Genomic DNA, 15,896 nt, shown 5'->3' with positions numbered 1-15,896 from the left:
CTCCTTGCAGGACTACCTAAAACTAAATCATATGACTAAGAGTCTTGTCCAGACCCTACTTAAACTCTGACAGGCTTGGTGCTGTGACCATTTCCCTGGAGAGCCTGTTCCAGTGACAGACCACCCTCTCAGTGAAGAACCTTTTCCTAATGTCCAATCTGAACTTCCCCTGATGCAGCTTCATTCCATCTCCTCGTGTCCTACCGCTGGTCACCAGAGGGATGAGATCAGCACTTCTCCCACCACTCAAGTGCCATTAATTCTTAGATTATAATAAGTTTATAAGTACTAAGAAAGTAGTGTGTACCAAGGACACAGTGAATCAGAAGCTGAATAATTATTTTCACTTTATGTAGCACACTCATTGATTCATGCTGTTTATTTGGACATCGAGAGGGCACTGTTAACCCTTAAGATTTTTAGTGGACAGGGAGGGGACAGTGTTTGTTAACCACTGCAAATAAATTCAGTGCTAAGGCTTATAAGTATGTAATTTTTATATATTAGTTTATTCAGCATTCTCACACTGATCTTCAGAAAGTGTAGAGAATTTTGGTGCTTTGTTTCTATTCTTTTCATTCTGAATATTCCCAATTTAAAGGTAATTTCTGTTCTTTTGTCTTTTAATAGTCTGATACCTACCTCTGCATGTCAGTACCCCTGCCGGTGGATGATGAAGCCTATGTAGGTGAGTATGGGTTGACTGGAAGAACCTAAGCAAGCTATTTTGAAGAACCTCAGCATTTTCTTTTTTCCTTTGACTCATATTGACTTAATCTTTGGCTGTCAGAGTTTCTAAAATGCATTCATCATGTCTAATGCAGAAACAAACGAGAGAGAGCTACTTAGAGTCAAGAGAACAAACTGTATCTGGAGAGATTCATGAGTGATAGTAGTTAGGGAGCTGCATGCAGATGCCTCTGGCAGTCAGTACCAAAGAGTCCCATTTGTAAAGTGTTGGCTTTCTGTCTCTGGCTGGATACTTAATTCTGCTCCACTGAGCAGACTGTTTATTTACCTGCTGGTACAGGCTGTAAATCCTTTGTACTTACAGTCAGTGTTGGCCGCAGTAAGATTTTACTTATCTGGGGAAAAAACCAAAACCAACCAAACCCTCTCGCCTCCTTTTTTTTTTTTTTTTTTTTTTTTTTTAATGTTGTGGCATGAATAAGATGGCAGACAAATAGAAGGAAATACTGTAATAGTGTACAAACGCTGAGATCATATAGATCAGCAAAACAACACCATCTGTTCAGAAAGTCTTTGAGATACTTTTTATTTTGCCCTACTTGTGAACATACAGTTGTTCAGGTAGAGAGAAGGCTTGTTGATTTGGCTGAAGATAGTTTCACTATCAGAACATGCTATAAACAGAAATAAAAGAAAACAATGAGAAGTTAAAACCTCTATATTTTTCTTCCCTTGCTCTTTTGTTGCATTTTAGGATATTGGCACTTAAAATAAATATGGTGGAAATCCTATGTAGATTTTGTTGTAGTGTATTATAAGACTATTGTTCTACATGGATTTCCTTGTGGAAATCTTTCAGAAATAGAGTATTCTGGTTAGATTTTCATGTTGTATTATAGTAACTACAAAAATTGAGTAAATTTTCTTCAGTGCTTTCTTTGTATATCTGTTTTGTAAAGAAGTCAGAACCTGACCTCACATGTTGGCTGTGGCTTTGACCCCAGAAAGAAAAATGAGCATAAAAGGGAGGTGTTCATTCTCTGATAAACTATACTTGCTGTGCAGTGTGTGCAATAGACTCTTCTGCTTTCGGGTGAAATATAGAAAGGCATAATACTAACCTGCTGCGTAAGCAATTTTTATATAGTGCTTCACTGAGTTGCAGAATTGTGTAGTTCAATTCTTAGATTGGTGCACATCTAGTTCTCTACTTTGGTCTTTACATGTGTTAAAGCTACATAAACTTCTTTCAGTGGTGTATATGTTTGAAAGGACCTACGAAAAGAATTTGCTTAAAAGTGGTATTTATGCAAAGTCTCAATGTGAATCATGCAAGACAACCCATTTTTTTCTCCGAAGACTGAGAAACTTTTAGGTTTTCGGTGTTTACATGGTCTTCACAAGATTTTTATAGGATTTGTTCACCTTTCCAGTGATCACTGTGCTTGAGTACATGTGATTACAAAGCAGAATAAGGTCTGGACAAAGAAACCATTCTAGTTGTCAGGTGGAGCTTTGAAGAGCAAGAGGAACTTGGTGAGCAAATTTAAAAAAAGTCTTGTTCTGTGAACATGAAGTTTTCCCATGATAGCATTGCTTACAACCTCTTGTATCTGGATGCCTTGAAAATAAAACAAAATTGCTTGCTTTTGGTTTTTTCTCTTTGGTCCCTTCCACTAAAATGGGTAGGCATGTGGTCAATCTTAAGCATATGATCAGTTCCTTTTCACTTCAGTAAAGTCACTGGAAAGTGTTTTCAGTGGAAAAGATTTGTCAGATTGGAGTCTTCACAATCAACAGAAGTTACCTAATTATTGGAAGAGTAGAATCATAGAATCATTTAGGTTGGAAAAGACCTTCAAGATCATCGAGTCCAACCATCAACCATGCCCACTAAACCATGTCCTGAAGTGCCTTGTCTACTGACAAGTCTGAGTAGACTCAAATATATCCAACTGTGCAGAATAGAAGGAATGCAAACTGACCTATCTTATGAAATACTTGGATAGCAAATTAAATCTTCTTCTCAGGAAAGAGATTTTTACAATAGATATCATCATCTAAGAAATGAGATGCTTAATGGAGTTTTTCCTTAAATACTTCTTAATATCATTAAGTGTTGTGAAGCTAATAACTTATGTGCATGTGTGTATTTTGTGTTGCTTAAATAAGCATAGTAGATTGACACACAGAGAATGAGATACTTCTTTTTAAAATGATAGTGTCTACATTTTTATGGTTTAAGCAGAATCTGCATTCATTGCATTGCAAATAAATGGTGTAATTAACTTTCATTAATTACTGTTTTACTTTGTGATAGAGGCATCTAAAAACTAACATATGAACTGTCACTCTGGGTTGTTGCTCAGGGATGTATTGAGAAGACTGTGTTCTGAAGAGCTTCAACATGAAGAGATGTGATTACACAGAATTAAAACAATAACCTGGGTTTCTGAGACAGTGCAATGATAAAGCTGAGACCAGAAGCTACATGTTCTGCCTCTAGTTCATTTTATTTGCACATAATGCTGCCAATTAAATACCTTCTCTTTTCTGTGTTGTTGGGGTTTTTTTTTCCGTTTACACTTTAAAAGGACACTTTTATGACCCAGTGTCCTTACACTTTGACCAAGAATCACTTGTTTATTCCTTTTTTACTTTGTTTTCCTGTTTTTTACCCCATTTTCTTCCCTCCTCCAAGACCGTGTGGAAGAGAAGATTCTGTTTATAGAACCTGTAGCAGGATAGGTTTTTTGCATACCGGTAAAATATAAGGGCCTTGGAAGCAAGAACTTCCTTTTTAGCATTGTATGCGGGCAGTACTACATTTTTAATAAGGAGAAAATATTTTCTGTAACTTTTTTCAGTATTTGTTATTGATTTTATATTTGAGGACTTTGAATTCAGACTTCAGCTTTGCTATTCCCTTCAAGATTTAAAACCAGTAGATGGTCCAGCTTGCACAGGGACAATGGGTATAACTTCCTACTGCAAAGCTGGAAGGATACTGTACCAGAATTTACCAACTTGATCAGAGTCAGTTCTCAGACGTTATCAAAAGAAGGAACTGATGAAACTTACTTATGAAATGTTTCCAACTAGAAGGAGGAGTAGAGCAAGTTTTGCCCTAGAGGTCTTTTTCAGGGGTGCATCTATGTATTTTTGCAGATGCAGTTAGTTTTCTGTGTGATACACTTTAGTGGAGGGTCACACTGTCAAGGCTGAGATTTCTGTTTGAAACAGTTATTTTTCTGTCCCAAAGGGCTATAAATGCTGACAAACTGGGGGGAGGCAAATGTTTGTTTGTTTGTGGGGTGGGTTGGTTTACATTTAGGTTAATGTTAGGAACATACCTTTTGATTCTGTGAAATGAAGTGGCTCTGAGATTAATATGTAAAAGATATTAATAAGTGAGATTAATATGTAATTTTTCAAGAAAGTATCATTCCAGTTGCATTTTAAGAACATATTGTGGTTTTCTTCATCCACCTCATGTTTGATTAATGTTTATCAATAAGTAGCTAAACCAGAAACTAGATTGAGTCTAATGGAGCAGGCATTGATAAAAATCATTTTTTGATTACTGAGCTGTAGTGATAGCTAAAGGGTGCTCTACAGACACTTATAAGAATTGAGTCTGACAGCAAGCCACTCGGCCAAAAAATTTGACTGTCATCTTCAGCTTCTTACATTCATTCACATGGGTGACTAGTAAATAAATGTGTCTTTTTCTTACTGACTCATGGTAAGACCCTGTCAGATTGTGCTGTAGAAATGAGATGGAGCCTATTACGTTTACCAACACAAATTGAAGTAATTAGACGATTTATTACTCTTTGTCCATACATGAGTCTGAGACACTGTGGGTTTGTTACTCTAGTATGGCATATATAAACTTCCTATTGCCAAGTAATGATGACTTCACTGTGTTGAAGGCCTCTAATGTCTCCCTAATCTGCCAAAATGTGGACACCGATATGTTGATAAATTTCTTTAAAGTTAATTCCATTATAGGGAAGACAGCAATTTTTTTTTTAAAAAAAGAATATCAACTTTATATCGAGTTGTTATTTGTAAAGATGAACATCTTTGAAATTAATTTTTTAAATACATACCTTAACTAGAAACTGTTATGATTAAACTGATATCGTGTTCTCTTCACTCCTGTTTTTCCTGGAGTTCATAATTCAAAGTAGTACTTGGTCAAGAAAGTAAGTCAGACTTTATTCAGATTTAGTATATATACACCAAAACTGTTAACTGTTATTTTAGTAATCATTTTGTAGCACTCCTCCATGCATAAAAAGTATTTAACTATTGAGTAATTTTCTGTTCATTATTGTAAAATGTGGAGGCTCTCAACTAGGAATATAAGGCTTTTGTCTGATATTTCTTAAGCCTTTGGTAGTGACAGGTACTGCATTTGGCTTGAATTTTATGCTAATTTATATGGCTTTTACACATAGGATTTTTTAAATGGCTTCTTTTTGACCTTCTGTTTGGAAGGGTATAAGCCTCAGTGTGGTGCTAAGAAAATAACCATACAGGAACAGAGTAACTGTCTGTACAAAGCTCTCTTGAGCTCACAGGCAGACTGAGAGGTTTTTCAACTCTTTCTTCAGAAACAATGATGAGATATGTGAGCTAAAATAGTGTAGACAAGTGGCTTACGCAGAAATCTGATTCTGGTTTGTTAACTGTGGTGCATCATTTTCTACTAGTAAGAGTAGTATTTAGTAAGCTATTTGTAATAAGTTTTATAATAGTGCTTAAAGGTCCCGTCCATGCACTAACCTTTAATTTTACCTTTATTGAAGGCTGCCCTTCTAGGTGTTATTTACAGTATGTTTTGTACAGGTATCAAATTCGACAATAAACTTCATTAGATTTCACATCTGTGAACTGCTTATAAACTCCTTCAGAAATTTAATCTCTCGCTTAAATTGGTAGCAGCAGCTTAAAACACCTGAAACACCTGAAAACTAAGGTAGGACGTCCACATAAAATGACACGTTGTCTGTCCCATGTGAGAGTTAACCATAATTTCACTAATTGTTACGGACAAAACCATCAAAACAGAAGGTCTTTCTGTAGCGCAAATTAGATTTTTAGCTATGAAATTAGTATAATTTGCTTGTAGGAAAAAAAAGTTGTTGTGTAGTCTTTAGACTTTAATCATGATGGCAAGTTTAGCACTTCTGAATTCAGACATGGTGCTCAAACTACCCTCCCAGGGCATGTGCATGCATCTCTTACTTCCCAAATCAAGCCCTCAGCTCTGGCGTGCTCATTTCCTTAAAATCTGACTTCATGCCTTATGTCTTCAAGCTAGAATTTGACTCGCATGCTTTAACTTTTGGCTGGTTTTCCTCACTTTTCACAACAGGCCTCAGCTCCAAAAATAGGGTTAGAAGCTATTCGATTAGGTTGTTTTGCCATCATAAAACTGGGTCAGTAATCCACATCATCATTCACTTCAGGAACCCTGCTTCAGCAGCATGTTAAAATACTGAGTTCAGTCTGCACATAAATCCACAAACTTTGGGAGCAGAATAGTGTTTCAGTGGTTTGCAGCTTCACCATTTGCCCATGTTAAGACTCTTACAAGAGCTAAAAAACACTTCCTTGAAGGTTCCTCAGTGTCTATGTACAGGTAAGGGCAGGACTGATTCCACTGTTTTGGAATTTGTGCTGTAGGATAAGGTTTAAAAACCCTCCAAGGGTTTGACATTATTAGTGAGAATAAATCATAATCCCATCTTGGAACTGTTGTCCCAAGAAAGATGCAGCAAAAATGTAAACCAGGTGGAATACTGGAAGAAGATATCACTAACACATAAGATATTAGTTACTCTTAACTGTAACTTACTGTTTGTATTTTTGATGAAGAAGTAGAAAAGTATTACTAAATCACAAGTGCAAATTTTGAATCTAGATTGAAATTAGACTGGTTACAGTAAAATTTTGTGGTTTGGGATACATGGATATTTTTACTAAGTGTCATATTTAACTTTCGGGGGAAAACGCAGCAGTTTTCAGTGGGAACTTGGAATTTCTTCTTTAATGACTATGTAAGGTACAGTGTTTTAGCCTGGGAGACAGGCTGTTGAATGGGAATTTAAGTAAAGCTTGTAAGTGGAATGCAGAAGGTAAATAAATGAGTGGGGATGTACATGCCATGTTCCTAGTACTGCAGAGAAAAAATGGCACAAAATGCTCTTGCTGATGTAACTAATGGTGAGAGTAAGGATAGCTTATTTGTTTTATCATTTTGTTTTTCAGTTGACTTTAAGCCTCATGCCAGCATGGACACTATCCATCACATGTTACTTTTTGGATGTAATGAACCCTCTTCTACTGAAAATTACTGGTAAGAGTTGCAACTTGCTTTTGTTATTGTACTAACTTTTCTTTTTAATTGCTTCTACATAAACCTTTTCCAGTGTCTTAATTTATTGGAAAAGTAGAAAAATTTGTAAGGAAGAAGAAATGTATAGCATTCCAGTCTTTCTATACTTAAAGTGTTTATTTTTTTTAACTAACTCCTCTGTAAGGTGGAGAAAAAGATCTGTTTTCTGATTCTTCATGACTAATTGACTGTCTCCAAGGCAGAAACAGGAGCTATGGTGGGCAGGGTGCCATTGGATACCAAGAAATCTAGGCTTCCTCTATAGTTGGCTGCTTTTCTGTGTATGAAGTATTGTAAGGGTAAGCTGAAGAAGATTCTCTGAGTCAAGTGGTTTGGTAGTTGACTTGCCCTGCAAAATGCCTAAGCAGTAAGGGCAGAGGGAAGCTCTCAATGCCACTAAAACAGGTGTGGGGAGCCAAAGTAAAGAGAATGTGAAGGTGGGTGGAAGTTAATGGTCTGTCAGTAATTTTGCAAGTTTTCTCCAGGTTTTCAAGAGAGAACAGGTAAGGTAGTTTTGCTGACACTGCAAAGCTTATATGACTTATTCTGATATGTGGAACAATTTTAATACAGATTTTCTGATAGGGTTGTGTGATCACTATTTAAGTATTTACCAAAAAGGTAACTAGAGCTGGAATTTAGAGCTAATAACATAGTATAATATATTTTCCACTAAAAATATGAATTTAATATTTGGAATAATCTCTGCATGTTTTTGGGTGATGATTTGATTAATATTTTAAACATACAACAAACTTTCATCAGAAGGTTTATCTCCCTTCTACCTATCAACCAACAGTTCTAATACTGAAAATGTTGTAATCTTGTCTTGCAAGAAAAGCAGGTGCTTAAAAAGTTCAGATAAAAGTAAAACTGTGAAAGCACAGAATTTCTATTGATTTCTTTTCCCAGCAGACAGCTTTTCTGTTCTTTTTATTGTATCTTATATGTTAGAATATATTTTTTGAATAGTTTAATGGGAAAAATATACAAACATAAAACTGTTCCCATTGTGGCCTGTTAAAACCAGTTTACATCTTGAGTGTCCTATTTAAAACTGAGTAGATTTTACTTGTAGTACGTTTTGTTTTCATGTCAGGCAGTAGTTTTATTAGAGCCTTGAAATAATCCGTACATGAAAGAATTATATTGTTATAGATTGGTCAGGTGCTTGCATTGAGATGAAGTCACGAGATGATGCTTAAGTCACATCTAGCTGATGTTCTGAAGATGTAGGTGAAATGTATAGTTCCTAAGCTTTCAAATATGAAGAGATGGATCAAAAGCTGGAAAGTCATGAAGTTCTTCAAAGCCGAATCAGACTCAAGTCCTAGGTATGAGACTAGGGTTCAGGTTGTTTGAGCTCCCCGGCTGTACCATCACTTCCTGGAGAAGAACGATTGCCCGGCAGAAAACTCATCAGGTAGCTGTCAAATGATGAAGATGTAATTAGTTGTGGTGAGTTGACCTTGGCTGGATGCCAGGTGCCCACCAAGCCGCTCTATCACTCCCCTCCTCAGCAGGGTGGGGAGGAAAGAAAATAAGATGGAATAAAACTTATGGGTCAAGATAAAGGTAGTTTAATAAAGTGAAAGCAAAGGCTGTGTGCAGAAGTGAAGGAGAACAAAAGATTTATTCTCTACTTCCCATCAGCAGGCGGTGTCCAGCCACTTGCCGGAAAGTAGGGCTTCAGTACACATAGTGGTTGCTCCAGAAGACAGAAGTCATAATAATGAATGCCCTCCTCTCCTCCTCCTTTCTCTTAGCTTTTATTGCTGAGCAGATGTCACTTGGTATGGAATATCCCTTTGGTCAGTTTGGGTCAGCTGTCCTGGCTATGTCCCCTCCCAGGATCTTGCCTACCCCCAGCCTACTGGTGAGGGGAGAATGTTGGAGAGACAGCCTTGATGCTGTGCCAGCACTGCTCAGCAGTAGCCAAAACACTGGTGTTTTATCAACACCTTTCTAGCTACCAATACAAAGCACAGCACTATGGGGGCTGCTATAAGGAAAATTAACTCCATCACAGCCAAACCCAATACATTAGTGTTGTATTTAAATCTGATATTTCTGATTTTTCATATGCAGGTTTTGATTAAATCTTGCTTTTTTTTCATGTGTAGTTTCTGAGGTCTAGTATTTGCTTTACATTCTTAAAATAAAAACTCTTCATTCAGTGTCTCATCATTTCACATCCCTGTTGTTGCAACAGTTTGCAGCGTTTCATCTTGCTCTGCCCATGGCTATCTGCAAGGCTAGAAAGACGATCACATCTGCTCTACATAGAACAGGCTTTAGACAGATATATTTGTGCCTGTTTGACACATAAGCTTGTATAAATGCCTGTTTACTATGTATCTGTGTGTGTATATAATTAGTGTAGTATATATGTGTATAGACATATATGTGTGTGTATACATATATATGTGTATATCTATAAATGTGTTGTAAATATGTTCAATTAAATGTCCAGATGTGTAGAAACTGTTGCACATTTTGTAAGTCATTGCAGAGAGTACGTATAGTTTAAAAGCATTTTCCTACTAGTTTAAATGTGCTAGAGGCTTCGAGCCATTAGAACTAATTTTGTTAAAGTAATTCTGGTGACTGTGTATTAATGATGAAACATCTTTGGGTTTTGTTTTTATTTTGTTTTTTGTTATTTGTTATTCTTTTTGTTACCTGCAGACTATTAAGTGATGACTTCACTTGGTCTTCCATCTACTAGGGGAAAGAACGGTTGGTTGAGAACTAATATTTGAGGACACCACTAAAAGACTTGTTTAGCAAGGATCCTTCCCTTATTGTTTACATGGTCAACATTTTGACATAGCCAGTTTTTATTCAATTAAGGCATACTACATTGATTTTTTGCTTTATTGTAGTTTCTTCATCAAAATTCTGGGCAACATTAGTTAGATGGTTTGTAATCAGTTGCAAGAACATTAAAAATACCATGTCAAGAGCTATTTTTCATACCACCATGATGTGGATTAGGTGTATTATGGAAAAAATAGTGCTTTAGGAGCATTCAGAATGCAAGGACAAATTTCATTTTCCTGAGGCTTGAAGTTTTATTCAGGCCAGTTTTGAGTGTGGATGAATGGGAGAGGGGAAGATACAGCATCCAGAAAACTCTGGATTAGCTGTCCTGTGGCCATAGCAAGTGCTGAGCCAAAATCTGTGTCGCCACTCTGGCCTGCTGGCTTTTCTGGTGATGTGATGCTATTCATGCAAATGCCCCTGGCTTCTGAAGGGCTGTCTAACGGTGTGGGACCTGTGCTGGTGCTGCAGTGACATGTTCACTGCAACATGGTGGAATCTTTATCTGAACAAATGCTAAAGGGGTGCACAGGTGTTTCTCCCTTTTTGAAATACCCAGGCCTTTCCACAGAAATAAAGTAGGCTCCCAAGGCTCGTTTGCTCAGGTTTTGTTCAGTGCACCAAAAAAAGGTGTAGCTGCTTCTGTTTCTTGTTTATAATTAGCCCTAAAAGCAGTTCAGCCACTATGACAGGAAGTTTTGCCTGACCTGATAAACTGTGCTGAAATCGAAGTAGCATGCCTGAGCTGATTCATCAGAAGTTCAGATTCTCCAAAGATAGTCAAGAACACACTTGAATGATTTAAAAGAAGATGTTGAATTACTCAGAACTTCTGAGTCGCCTAGCAAGACAGGTCTCACACTATGTCAAACCTGACACTGAAATGAGCTCCCGTGAATGAGATGATTCAGTAGTCATGGCTTTTATTTCGGGATCAGGCTGGGCAACTTTAAATACTTACCTAATCTAAACAAATGTGTTAAGTACAGGTTGTAGATCACCACCCAGTAATTCCTCTGTCAGACTAGCTGCTTCTGTTGGCAGGAGAGCATGGTTCTGGAAGCTTTTGACATCAATAGTTCAGTAAAGGTTGCAAAAGATGTCAAGACTGGTTCAGTGAAATACTTGTATTTCACTGCTTAGGAGAGAGTGGGAACAATATAAAGATATGTATTCCTGAGTATAGTTTCTTACCATTGTCACTGCCGCAGAATGTTCTGCACCATTCAGCTCAAGAACAAAAAATGATCTTTTTTCTTACTCAATCACCTCAATTATCTTTTTTCACAAGTCTTGGTTAGAATCAAGGAGTATAGTGTAATAGAGAAAGAAATGTAAAAAATTATTTTTTCCTAAACAATGCAAATATCCTAAAAGGATACCCAAATACTGGGCTTGCTGACATAGTGAAATATTTTGCTTCTGGTCCAGGTAATTAGTCAAAACCCCAGTGCCATTAAAAAACTCAGCTCCTGAGCTTGCTGAAGATGGAGAATAATGCCTTTCGAAAGTCCAGGAGAGTTTACAAAAAACAAAGATCTGAGCAGCAGTCAGTAAGCTCTATTTCCACACCCTCCCCTCCCCCTCTCACCCCCAAATTTTGACCACAGTCAAAATTAGTTGTTAGTACAGTACTGTATAGTATGCAGTGATAGTCCATTTTTAAGGTATTCTGTGCTACTCATTCTATTCAGAATCTCATGATTTTTTGCATGTAAAGAAGCTATGAATTTCAGTGATGGGTTAAATTTTTTTTGTTGTTTGTAAATTTATACTTTTTACTAGCTTTCTGCTTTTAAATCTGTTCCATGAGTTATCTTAACTCTTCTTTGTAATCTCCTCTAGGATTGTTTTTTTCTGAAAACTCAATGTTTCAAGATCAGCATTGATGGCTAAATGAGAGGGTTGACCATTTTTTAAGCATAATGAGAGAGCAATGTGTGTATTTCATCTTTCTCCCCTGCAGTCTTCTCCCTCCATCGGCCAGCATCTCAGGAGGAAAGTTTAGAACAGCCTATGCAGTTTTTGTTACCAAGCTAATGTGGTTCTAAAAAGTACCGTTGTATAAATGAAGGCTATGTGGCCCAGAGTGTGGTAGTGAAGCTGCAACTGTGCTGTGGTTTCTGCTGTTGTTCCTCCTAACCAATCTCTTCAACACATTTCCAAACTCAGCTCAATACCTGGTTAGATCCCTGAAGTCTTCTGGTTTTTTTAGATTGTAGCAGTTGAAACCTGCACAGCTTTTACCTGCAGCTGTATGAATTGTTAGGGGTGAAACATTTCACTTATCCTGAAATAAGTTTTGCTTGTCCATTGGGGAATGTTTGAAGGGGGAGGTGACCAAACTAGTAGTTGTGAAGGTCTAGAAACATGTGTTATGAGCAAAATTAATGCAAAGCAAGAAGTGGCATGTTCCCTTTTCTCTTGGTAGTCTGATGATTATGGCAATGCTTTTTGTCAGAAGAAAACACAGCAGCTATGTTGCAGTAGGGCTCTCTGGGTTCACAGAAACGTGTAACGTCCCGCTGAGGTGGTTTTCCCTACATGCAGGAAGAACTGGTTATCTCTGGGAGAGCAGCCTCGAAAGCATCATCATCATTTGTTCTGAGAGGTGGCACATATGGCTCAGGCATCCTCAACAGCCTGCATCTGCTAAAAGTCCTGGTCTTTTATGCTTTTATACTCTTCCTCACACTGTGTGAGACTATTTTCCCCAGTATTTGAGGTGACTGAAACTGTGCTTTATGTGTACAAATGTTTTCCCAGGTCTCATTTTACCAGCAGTAATAAACAGAGAAGGGGCTGGTTGTTTTGAATTGAAAACCTGGCATGGGTATCAACCTTCATTGCATCTGGCTTGGATTAGTTGATGTAGTCTGAATAGTTTCAGGTTGAGGCTTTCTAAAAGTCATACCCATGTATGCTGCACCTGTGGAATGACTTCTACATTCTGTGCTCAGTGCTGCAATGCTTTGCCACTGAAGAACATACAAATACAGTCTGTAAATAACCCTTTTCCTTAACAGAGGATCGAGATGGAGAAGTGGCTTCTAGGTGGGTGTTTGGAAAGCCCCTCAGCAGGACTCTGTTTATCCGTGTATATCATCCTGTAGCCTACATCCACATATAGCTGTCAGTGCCCTCTTGGATGTGGTCCAGGTACATTGTACTGTCTGTACAACTGTGTCTGGCCTTTTACAGATTTGGTAGTGTCTATGCCCTGAGTTTATCAGTTCTTGTGGATTCAAGGTATCTAGAGCTTAACAGTCTTTGGGAGTCTTTCACACTCCACCCTTAGTGTTGCTGGCAAGGTGTTAGCTGCACAGACTAAGGACAACTCTAGAGATCAGTTATTGTAAGTATTTGTGACCTGTTTGTGGTCTGTAACTTGGCAAACACTTCTTTTTTGTTTCTTTTTTCCTCGGGGGTTTTTTTTGGTGTGTGTGATTTTTCTGTTTATAAAAAAAAAAAACCAAAAAATTGTGCAGTGGAATAAAAATTAACTTCAAGCAGTGAGCTTGCATTAAGTACAGGGAAGCATATGAGTGCCTCTTACGTGCTGGTTCATATACAGCTTCCTGTCACCTTTTTTTTGTCAACGGTTTTTACATTAACTATCAGTTTTGACTTAAAGCTTTGATGTCTTCTGGGTTTTTTCTGCTTTGCACATGAGTCCTGTCCCTCTGTGTAAATATGGCAGCCATTGTCATTCTGTGGCCCTTGAGCTAATAATGCTAGAAATTTTCATATGGTTCATTCTCACAAAAGGTTCCTTTATTTTTTTCATTTCTGGCTACTAGGCTGGCAGGGACTATCAGAACTGTCTATGGTTTTGACCCTGTTTGCCTAACACTATCTTAAGGCAGAGGGAGGAGAAAAAAAAAGAAGATGGAGGATCTAAAGATACCCAGGAAAGCATTAAAAGAACTGTGTTTAATCAACATACATCCAAAAACATCTTCACAGATCTTAAAATTAGTGGGTTTGGATGTAATTCACCTGCCCTTTTCTGATTTCAGAATTAAAAAATTATATTCCCTTTTGTTTTCTTTCCTCATATTTTTAGGGACTGTGATGAAGGAACATGCAAAGACAAATCTAACATTTTGTATGCTTGGGCAAGAAATGCTCCACCCACCAGGTTACCCAAAGGTATTGTGCCTTTAATGTGAAGTTCCTTCTGTACAGGGGCAAGGGAGAGAAGAGGATGTGGAATGAAGCACCTGGCATGTCTAGGAACTTCCTATAATATTTTTATTATGTCTAGTTGATGGAAACTGTATAAACATCAACCTCATAACTATGAATATATTATGCTAGCTAATATACTTGGGGGTTTTTTGTCATCCTGTTTGCTATAACATTATGGGTTTCAGTAGAGGGGAAAAAAGGCTAAGGGAGAGATGATGGTCATAATATAATGCTTTATTTTTATATAGCATTAAACTTGCATTTCCTACTGCATGTTACTATTTATATATCTTTCAGTAGCACACAAACCGCATTAAAATATTTTTGTGTGTTTGGGAAAGCACAAACAAGTTCAGTGTAAACACTGATTTTTTTCTGTGTCTTAAGTGTACTTGACAATTTTATGTGCTTTTCATTTTTCAGTACTTTGATGTAGTTGAATAAGATGCTTATATACCCATTTTCTTGTATGATAGATTACTTCACTGAATTCAGTCAAAATTTACTAAGATACTTGGAGTGGTATGTCTGGAATACAGGGAGAAGTGGTTCTTTCTAATAACCACTAAGGGTCCTAGAAATACCTACCATCTATACAGCCTCAATCTGAAAATACCTGGAATTCTAAAAATTTTTTCTTTTATCTTTTACTGCCTCCTTTCAAAACCAAGAGCAGTGCACAGTATCAGGAAGAGGTTTATTTTTAATAATCCATTCACACACTTATCAGCATGAATGTTATTCGATTTCATTATCAGAATGTCAAGTTTAAAAAAACATTGTTTGAAGGATTCTATGGAAGCCTGGTATTTGCTTTGCTGTTAAACCCCAGCTAGTAATAATTTTCTTGGCTCTAAGCTGTTCATAAATACAAGGTTTGTGGAGAGGGTTCATAATGATACTACATTTGTGCACAGAGAGGCTGCAGTGCCATTTATAAGAAGGCTTTGCTGTGGGCAGTGTTTAATCTAGTGGGATTCACTGACCGAATAGGAAGAAATTGCTTTCTCTCTTCTTTTGAAGAGTGTTCATTGTAGAACTGGTTTAGAGAAATCCCTTTTGGTGATGGTGATATTTTGCCATTTCATTATTTCAAATTATTTCAAATTCTTCCATTTTCATCCGTGCCTGTGCTTACTTCTGTCAACAAGTAATGTAGCTTCATAAATTCCACGAGATTTTTTCTGCATACAGTATTAATTTACATCTCAAAATATTTTACTGCAGATCTTTTTATCTTTTCATTCTCAGTGTGTTCTTAGTAAGTCAGTGTTAATCAGTTTGTATCATTCACAGGTTGTATGAGAAATTAAAGTTTACCAAATCCTACAAGGCTGGTAAAACTTGATTTTTCTAATTTTTTTTAATATAGTTATGTATATATATATAAAATCTGTATTAATATTCTTGGATTGAGAGAATTCTCTGCTGAATGCAGATATCTGTTCATTAATAACTAAATTGTGGTCCTAGCTTCTTAGTCTGTTTGGGAACATGTGTTGTGATGGTGGTTTTCCCAGTTTTCAGGACATTAGTGTCTCTGAAATTTTCTACCCCTTCACTCTACATCATTACAGTGATTTGTATTCTTAGATATGGTTGGCAGTGATGAACCATCTTACATTTTATTGTTTCTGAAAACAATGCATTTTCCTTCTCTTAGGTGTTGGATTCAGAGTTGGAGGAGAAACAGGTGGCAGATTTTTTGTGCTCCAGGTACACTATGGGGATATCAGTGCATTTAGAGGTATGTATTTTGGAAATTTGTTCTGTAAGTTTTATC

The 15,896-nt window shown here is 37.1% G+C and overlaps 1 protein-coding gene across 10 annotated transcripts in view; it reads left to right on the top strand.

Annotated features, from left to right (window-relative positions):
- Window positions 1-15,896, top strand: part of PAM (peptidylglycine alpha-amidating monooxygenase) — a 154,415-nt gene that overhangs the window by 82,695 nt on the left and 55,824 nt on the right. For all 10 annotated transcript variants that reach the window (XM_052779057.1, XM_052779056.1, XM_052779055.1 and 7 more), the window contains 4 exons: window positions 631-688; window positions 6,973-7,060; window positions 13,989-14,074; window positions 15,777-15,860. In XM_052779057.1, the coding sequence (XP_052635017.1) occupies window positions 631-688; window positions 6,973-7,060; window positions 13,989-14,074; window positions 15,777-15,860 (316 nt within the window). The remainder of the gene's footprint in view (window positions 1-630; window positions 689-6,972; window positions 7,061-13,988; window positions 14,075-15,776; window positions 15,861-15,896) is intronic.

The sequence above is a fragment of the Harpia harpyja genome, chromosome Z (assembly GCF_026419915.1).
Source record: "Harpia harpyja isolate bHarHar1 chromosome Z, bHarHar1 primary haplotype, whole genome shotgun sequence".
Lineage (NCBI taxonomy): Eukaryota > Metazoa > Chordata > Aves > Accipitriformes > Accipitridae > Harpia > Harpia harpyja.
This window is presented reverse-complemented; position numbering and strand designations above follow the sequence as displayed.